Genomic DNA, 9,388 nt, shown 5'->3' on the forward strand with positions numbered 1-9,388 from the left:
TAAGTTACTGTAGCAATATAGACCTACTTTTGAGTATTAAAAAAATCGTGACATTTTTTTCCGTTGCCATAAATGCTCACATTATATTTAATTTTTAACTATTATAGTTAATAATAAAATTACAAAAAATTTAAATCCATATTAATTATATAAATTATAAAAATACACTTGCATTATATTGAATGGCACATGTTATAATACTAAAATATTTATAATGTTTCTAAAACTACATTATATATTACATATAATGTCAATTATTCCCTTATTAGGCCCATGTATTCTTTCCAGGCTTGGGCATATGCTAAACATTGACAGAAAGAAAACAACAACAACAAAAAAAAAAAAAAACATACCCATACAAACAAGCCATTCACGTCTAGGTGTTTGGCTTAAGTTAAATAATTAGGGGTATTCTTTCTAGGTTGGGCATAGTAATTTCATAGCCCCAGCCCGTAGTGTGCTTGGGCTTGAGTTGGGCATGGAAAATTGGATCCATTGTGAGCTTCTGACTGGACCAAAGCCCAGGTAGTGGACGGACATCTCAGGCTTGAGTTTCTGCACTAGGTGGTGCTCTTAGCAACATAGTTTTAGTTTTTACGTCTCATCCGTGAATGAGACCAAGTCGTCTCGGACAAGTTTTTCAATTTATTTGAGTTGTATCATTCAAGAATGACACAACCGACTGACTTTTAAGAGAAGTTGGATTTGAGATGACTTGTCAATCTGTCTCGTTGGTAGATGATACCAAGACGAATCTGTCGACTGAGTATTTCTGTTTCCCCTTCCCACTATTTCCGACTAAACCACAAAAGAGTTGGTTTGCCTTTCAAGTTTACTGAACTCACCCTTATTAAGTGACAAGGCATATTGAAACACTTTTGGGTTCTGCATCATTGTTTCACACTGGCCAGGCTACTTGAGCTTCTGAGAACAAGCCCTGAATTAACAATTATGATTCTTGACTTTTCTTCTGTAACAAAATCATTGTTTAACAGCACTAACACCAATTACAGGTCTTTTCGATGTTACCCAACATTTACCCACAACACAGCTGGGCCTGGAATCGAATAAGAAACTAGAAAAGTTCATGTATTAATGAAGATCTTGCTTCACTCATTGAAAATTGAATAAAAGCCAATTTGATTGGCCATGTGAGATGAAAGGAAGAAGGCTTCTTCCAAGTGTAAGATTATTCCCCTCATTTTGAGGATGAATCCTGTGGGACCAGTATCGATAAGTGCACAAATCATTGCCTATACTAACAATAAGTGGACCTAGCAAATGATCCCCGACTGATCCATTGACCACCCTAACAATCTAATAAATGTTCCTATTTTTGAACAATCAGTAAAAGAGAGAAGGTTTTTCAACTCAACTTTTAGAATCATCACTAATGCAGTATAGGCGCCTTGACCAATCATCACTTGGGATATTTGGACAAGAGCGCATTGGAGATAACTTGGTTTGACTAAAATATTTTACTTATTATAAGATTTTTACATACACATGCAACCGTAAGCTATGTATGTTACCCTCTTTTTCTCCCTAATTAAGAGGAAACAGTACACTTCTGCCCTCAACGACGCTTATACAAACATGGCTTTAGCTCAGGCCATTCAATTTCTTTCTTCCCTGAACTTTGCTTCTCCTGCAAAGAGAAACAAAGAAAGATGACATATTCATGGAACTCCATGGTCAATATATCTCTCCATCACATTAAAATATTAATCAAATGTAAACCAAGATTATTCAGTTTAACAAAGAATAACAAAATTAAGTTCTCACCTTTTTCTTGAAAAAGAACAAAAGAAACATCTTATTTGAATAATCCTGCACATAGTATGGAACCCATTAGAGCATATACAAGAGCATCAAGTTTTTTTTAGCTGATGAGGAATACTACTAGTATTAGTAACCTTAGATACAGAAGTAAATCCAAGCTCGCAGACAGCTTTCAAAAACCTAGTTGGGTCTGCTCCTCCAGTGTTCGGATCAAACCTGCTTTTCACTTCTGCTATTAAAAGCCAGCCACTGCAGCATGCCAATATGACAAGTCATGAAATGGAACTGAGATTTTATCATGGAATGTAGTGCGAACACAATTGATCTAAAAGCATTACTCCCAAATCTTATGCACACCATGATTTAAGAACTCTGTGAGCTTCTTGTAGGTAACTTGGGAAGTCTGTTCCCATTAAAGAAAGACAAAACACTGCAACATCCACTGATGACGAGCCAAGGGGGGTCTGCAAAGGGAAACAAATGCATTTGAACATTTGTGTATAGTATAATACTTGCATAATGGTCTACTTGGAAGAAAATCACACACAACACACTTGAAAATGGATATATTCAGAGACAACACTATCTAGACTTCATATTATCTTTAATACTTGAAAACAACGTCTCAAAAGGGTGGGTACAAAAGCAAAGTTTTAAATTCCATTTTTCTTTTACCACACTCCAATAGTTAACATCTTAGCGTGCAGAAGAATCAAGAGTGTTTTATTTAGCATTCCAATCTATTACCTTTCTTTCTTCTCGATACCTAGGAGTGTGGAATTGAGATTGGATAAGGTGTTCAAAAAATTTCTTTGGTATGATAAGGAAGGAAAAAAAGCATGTTGCATTTGGTCAGTTGGAGAAATGTGAGCACAGTGAAGAGTTTGGGGGGCCTCGGATTCAAGAATTTGGGAAGATTGAATGGGATTTTGTTAGGGAAATGACTTCGGAGGCTCAGAGTGGAACGAAAAGGAGGATTGTGGTAGAAAGTGATAGCGGCTAAATTTGGTGAGGACACTTTCGGGTGGGATAATCCTTACCTGTGCGTAGTGTGGAAAAGCATCTTTAAGACTCTTCCTCAATATAGAAAGAGGGTCAAGTTTAAGGTTGGAAGGGGGAATAAAGTAAGATTTTGGGAGGGCGTGGTGGGTCCGTTGAAGGATAGATTTTCGTCATTGTGCGCAATTTCAAGAAAAAATAATCTTCTTGTGGCAAGCTTTTGTGTGTCGAAACAAGGTAATGAAGGATGAAATTTGGTTCTTAGAAGGTCATTGAATGATTGGGAGTTACCGGAAATCACTGAGTGGATGGGAATTCTTGACTTAGCATCAGGAGGTTCAAGTGGAGAAGAAGTGAGAATTTGGGCCCCCAATAGTAAAGGTTTGTTCTCAGTAAGAGAGTTTTATAATGATTTGGACAAGCGTGGGGACACTAATTTCCCTTATGTTGCTATGTGGGGGCCAAAGGTGGCTTTTTTTCGTTTGGACTGCTATGAGGGAAAGGATTGTAATGCTCAATCAGTCGAGGAGAAGAGACTTTTGTGGCCTAAATGTTTGTTATATGTGCATGTCAAACAAAAAAACGGCTAATCACTTGCTTGTGCATAGCACGAAGGCAAGGAAAGTCTTTAGCGGATGGCCTAAATTGGGGATGAGCTTTTAAAAAAAAAAAAGTTGATTTGGAGTTTAACTCCTTCTGCAATTACGTGGAGTATTTGGTTAGAAAGAAATGCTTGAGTTTTTTAAGGAAGGACTCAATCAAACCAAGATTTAGTTTAATTGGTTCTAGGGTTACTCTATTTTTGGTGTAAGATCTTCAAAGAGTTTAAAGGAGTGTACTTTGAGGACTTCTTAGTCTGCTAAGATAGTATTTGTAATATTTCTGAGCTTTAGCTCTTTGTTTTTTTTTTCTAAGTTTCTTTCTTGGGTTGGACCTTCCCTTTCTTTTGTACTTTTCCCTTTTATCTATCAAAAAATAAAATAAAATCTGATGACAGTGGTATGCAACAAACAAGCATGATACATTTTACTAACCATGTATTCATGGGAGGGTTTACTCAATGACGTTTTATTGTGAGCCTTCTAAAAATTGAACATTGTTGTCAAGCTGAGTTCATCCATATGGTATGTACTTACTCCCTATTCTTACTCCATACTCGATTTGTTAATGTGAAAGGCAAACAAAACATGTGGCTATTCATGCTCAAAATTTAATCTCTCAAAAAGGTTAGTCACTTGGATGACTAGATTCCTGTAAAAAACGAGCAGATTGACATTGACAACAGGGGGCAGGATAATCCATATCCAGGACCGGGATTAAACATTGAAAAGCGTTTTAGATAATTTCAAAGGAATGGAGAAGGTTTGTGTCCCCAATGAGAAGAGGATTGGTATTAGAGGTTGAAAATTGTTGAACTAGGCCTTGTTGGTTAAGTGCTAGTGGATCTTTGGTGTCGAGCATGCCATTCTTTAAGATAACTTCAACCACCTTATTTTTTTCCTATTTTTTCGAGGTCCAACCTCCATGTTTTACCTTCTCCCTTCTTTTCAAATTTTATCACAATTATAATTATCATAAAAAAGTTCAGTTATACTCAATGAACAAAGAAAAAGAATCCTAATAACAAAACAGAGCTGCTAATTAACTACCAGTTATCATTAACTAATCAAGGTATTTTGAAAGAGAAGTGCATACACTTGACATGTCACAAGCAATAACAGATGGGTCATTTGCAACAAGATCAAAGGAATAAACTTTATTCTTCACATTCCTAGCGAGCCGTGCATCTCCTAGAACACCAAAAAAAAAGATGGACAAGTTAGAAATACAAACCAAAAGAGATTTATATCTCAATAAGCTTGTCATCGATCAAAAATTACAATAAAATCAATAAAAATCTATCTATATTCTTACCACAACCAAAATCAGCGACGGTTAAAGAAGGACCGTGATCCTTAAGCCATTTGATGATTATATTAACTGGTTGCTCTGGCCAATGTGACATTTGTTCCTGATATCCTGTATGATACTGTACGACTCATATTACTTATTAAACAAACTAAACTCCTCATATTAAGAACTCTCAATAAAACTATAAAATCACTATTAAATTAATAGATTGATTGATTCTAAATTTCTAACATAGATACTGATGTGTTCAAGAGATTCAGAAACGTTACCACATTAAATAGAGATGGATCTTCTTTGAAAAAAGTAAGTGCTTCGTTTCCTTTACAAGTGTACAACTTCTCGTTTATCATCCTGAAATGGCCTCCCGATAACCTAGCTCTCATCTGCACTCCCACACAAAGATGAAAAATGTACGATCTTTAATACAAAATCTACAACAAAACCCAAGATAACGATCTCAATAACTGAAGCTCAGCAAGTTTAGATTATAAAACCTTGTCAAGAAAGGTGGAATTTCCACCATCGATTTTCCTACGCTTTGATTTGACGAGCTCTTCAGTAGATGATTTTTGGTGGATTTCTTGAGAGAGATTCTTCTTTTTCTGGTTTGAAGATTTCGGATCTCTCCCTCTTTGTTTCGTTCTCTTTCGTTTCCTGTTCTCCATTCCCGCGAAATTGAAGAGAGAGTTTTAGAAGAGAGTATTCGGCAACTTACAACCTTCAAGCTTGGGAGTGGAGGGTTCGTTAAATAGGTAACCTAACAAGTGTTTGGATGCAGGGTTCGCTACGCCCATTTAGACCTAATCTTGTTCAAGGAATTAGTTTCTGACCAATCTTTTTTTATTAATTAAGAAAAATTATTTAATAAACCTTTTGGGAGGGATTTTTTCCCCTCAAATAGTCCCTTAACTTCGTTCAATGAATTACAATAAACGTTGAAGAACCTAAGTATGTGAAGAGGAGAAAAAAATATTATAAAAGAAACGATGTTAAGGGACATTTAGATATAAAAAATTAGGAATGATTTTGAAGAAAACTCCTCCCACAATGTGTATTAAGTATATTTTTTTTTCGTAACCCAAGAAGTATCCCCACCTTAGGTGAGATTAGTCTACTTGGGGCCACACGCACCATCCCACCCTACGTGTTATCGTAGGTAAGTAGTCACTTTACGTGGAGAGGCATATAAAAATTCGAAGTGAAAACATGAGAGCAAATCTAGTCATGTCTTACCATCTCAACTAACTCGTAGTGGGTGTATTAAGTAATTTTTTTTTCTATGATTAAATATCATAAGTGATTTTATTGTAAAAAATTACATTATAGAATAAAAGAAAAATTACTTAAAAGAGCATGATGAAGGGATTACTTTCTAAATAGTCCTTACATTTTGAACGGTAACTTGATAGTCCATTAATAAAGTTTTTTATTTTTTAATGGTCCCTCATTATTGTCGAGCTAACAACTTCTTACTTATTGTTGAAGTCAATTTTTTTTATTGTTGTACTCACCACTTATTATTGTTCAGTTCGACATTGATAAAATTTACTCGTTTTCGTTTTTTCGACTAAAATACATGGAAATATTTACTAAAAATTCGACATAATGAATTATCTAGATGATGTCAAACAAAAAGAACCATCCTTGGTCAATTTTCATTCTAAAACGAATTAAAAAATTAATTTTAAAAAATCCTACTTTTTTACATATATCTTCAAAATCCGGTAACTTCTTCCTTCTCAAATCCTTACGTTAGAACAGAATCTCTGAAACTCGATTGGAATGCCAAAAATCTAATTTTTTTAGATGAAAATTGCGACTTCGAATAGTTAGGACACATTCAACATTTCAATCATGAGAAATGTGGGGAGTGAGATTCAAGGATTGATTATAAAAAAAAAAATTACTAAAAAAATTATTAAGAGAAATCCAAAAACTTAAGGATTAATTAGAAAGAAATCCCTCTACCAAGGCCCTTTAAGTAATTTTTCCTACAATAAATTCAGTTATGGTGTTTATCCATAACATAATTATGTGATTTTACAATAATATCATTGCCCTTTAATATACATCAACACTATAAAAATTCAATCTCCCTCAACACGAGTTGGGCTAAGTCTGTTTCTAAAAGTATTGGCCAGTCAATCTGCAAAGCCCGAGCAAAATCAATGATTCCAAAGAAAAGCAGCTTTGGGCCAGATCTGGACTTTCCTATTAAATTAAAAAGAAAAATTAGCAAAAATAAGAGACTGTGGGGGTGTTTTTTTATTTTTTTAAAATAACCATTGCTGGGGTGGGGGTGGTTAATCAAAAAGAAAACTGTGATGGGGAAGGTGATCCTAGTCGGGCTTGGGCTGCTTAAAAACCCAAGCCCATGACCTCTACACCTTGATGCGGGTTGAGTTTAGCCTTAGGTCAAAACTAGCTTGGGTCAGGTTTTTCGACTCAGGCTTCGGACTCATGGGCTTTTTTACCTATTCCATTCCTAACAGGCTTGGGCTGGTCTCAGGCCAAATAAAATGACTAGAATTTAATATTTTAATAATAAAAATTATTTTCAAATGAAAATTTTTCTTGCCTGTGTAGGGATTATTCAATCAAATTTAAATTAAATAATGCTCAAGTGACCTCAAGCTGAAACCTCATATTACACTTCTTGACGTGAAAGCCTGTGAGAATCATAGATGCTTTTCATTGAGATATAAGTGAAAAAACATTTATGGTTCTTATCCACTTTCAGGTCAAGAAGTGCGATATGAGATTCCAACTTGAGGTAACTCTAGCACGACTCATTTAAATTTGATGTATAATTTAATTTTTAATGATTTTAGATGAGAGATAAATTGTAATTATACAATTATCGTAATTTTATTTAAGTTTTACTAGGAAAACATTCATCTAACTATATGTATTATAAATATCTATAAGATATAATAGTGATTCCGCTCGGCACTATTAAGCCCTAGCCCAACCCAGACTACTTGACTGATTAAAAATCATTGACCTGGCCCTAGCTTGCTGGTTCAATATGAAGGCCTAAACTCTTGTTTTCTCAGGTAGACCAATCGGGCGTAATTCACACCCGTACCATCAAACAAGTGATATATAATGTATATATTTTTTTCAATAACAATATTAAAATTTATAGAATATGTAAAAAGAAATTTAAATTAATGTATTATTGTTACCGTCGTTGTAGACAAATAGAGGTATTCTATGTGTCAGGTGCACTCCAATTAATTATACTAGAAGGTGGCATGTGCAAACACACATGATCTGAGGGGTTTATTTGTAATTTAAGATTATTTTGAAGATAACATGGTAAAAAAGATATTTTTGTAATTTTTAAAACTAACCAACGTGATTTTAAGGAAGTGCGGTTGTAATTTTGTTGATTTAATCAAAATAACCTTGAGTATATTAGGCTTAAATGTTAAGGTGGGGACATTTTTGATATCCAAATTTTTATATAGAACCACTTCTACTCCACCTTCTCTCGTTATATAATAGTTCTCTTAACTTACTAACATTTTGATGATCACATCAACAAATACTAAGACTCGTTTATTGAGTTTAACCAATATAAATAAATTCTATTTATAATTAGTATAAAAAAGATTACATAGTAAAAATCTTGTAATTTTGAAAATTAACCAATGTGATTTAGGGTAGTACACGCCAATTTTCTTAATTTTTGATTAAAATAACCTTGATTATATTAAGTTTAATGTGACAGTGAGGGCATTTGTGCGATTGAAATTTTGGTGTCCAACCACTTCTACTCCGCACATTGTGCCAATTGTTTTCCATGCACTTTGTCTAAATCAACTCATGCAATTGTTCTTCGTGTTGATGCCATTGACTTACCTCAGATGCAATTTTGATTAGCAAATGTCTTTAAATGTGTTAAACGCTGCCATTTTCTATCATAAGTTCATAAAATTAAGTGCAATCACATGTCATGCACTCATTCATAACTTGGTTGGAAAACCATTCCTAATTTGTTATATAAGTTAGTTGATTTTATTTTATTTTTTGATATAAAAAAAAGGTAGATTCCTGAGTTTATAATTTATTAGGATTACTTGTAAAATTTGATGAGTTAGTTGATTTTTATTAATTTTTTGATGTAAAAAAAGGTACATTCCTGAGTTTATAATTTATTAGGATTACTTAAAATTTCATGACTACTGAACTTGGGTTTAAAAAACGAAGCAAAATTTCCTAATCTACATTTAAGAACTACTAGCAAGTAATCCTTCAAATAAACTAACCCCAAATGGTTAACAAAGGCAAATAATATTCTTATTCAAGAAAATAAAAACCAGTATAATTTTTCCAACTTCAATTTGTTCAACAAATTTTGACTTGTACTTGTTAATTAACAACTACTTTTAAAAATTAAAGGAAAAAAATACTTTCATTACAAAACACAAAAAGTTTCTAGTTTGTTTCCATGGCAACAAAAACATGATCGGATGCCACAAGTATGTAGAGCACCAAATTTTTAGAATTTTTTTTTTCATTGGAGTTTAGTTTTGAATTTAGGGGTTAATAGTGATAAATTTTCTAAGTCTTGATTTTTATTTAAATTTAGAGCAAATTCTCAAATAATTACAAAAGTTTTCGTTATTTCTGAAATGTTGTTAATGTTGATAAAGTTATTACGTAATATTGATAATTTGATTACATTTTA

At 33.5% G+C, this 9,388-nt stretch overlaps 1 protein-coding gene across 1 annotated transcript; it reads right to left on the reverse strand.

Moving 5' to 3' along the window:
* Nucleotides 1-1,350: 1,350 nt before the first annotated feature.
* LOC147398733 (S-adenosyl-L-methionine-dependent methyltransferases superfamily protein) lies at nucleotides 1,351-5,428 on the reverse strand. The gene is made up of 8 exons (XM_086448017.1): nucleotides 5,187-5,428; nucleotides 4,962-5,075; nucleotides 4,696-4,810; nucleotides 4,477-4,571; nucleotides 2,140-2,246; nucleotides 1,917-2,031; nucleotides 1,786-1,830; nucleotides 1,351-1,648 (listed from the first exon to the last, which is right to left on the reverse strand). The coding sequence occupies exons 1-8, from the start codon at nucleotides 5,355-5,357 to the stop codon at nucleotides 1,577-1,579; spliced, it is 834 nt and encodes a 277-aa protein (XP_086304143.1). The 5' UTR covers nucleotides 5,358-5,428; the 3' UTR covers nucleotides 1,351-1,576.
* Between the last annotated feature and the right edge of the window lie 3,960 nt (nucleotides 5,429-9,388).

Source organism: Akebia trifoliata, chromosome 7 (genome assembly GCF_017979445.1).
Source record: "Akebia trifoliata isolate Shusen 1 chromosome 7, ASM1797944v1, whole genome shotgun sequence".
Lineage (NCBI taxonomy): Eukaryota > Viridiplantae > Streptophyta > Magnoliopsida > Ranunculales > Lardizabalaceae > Akebia > Akebia trifoliata.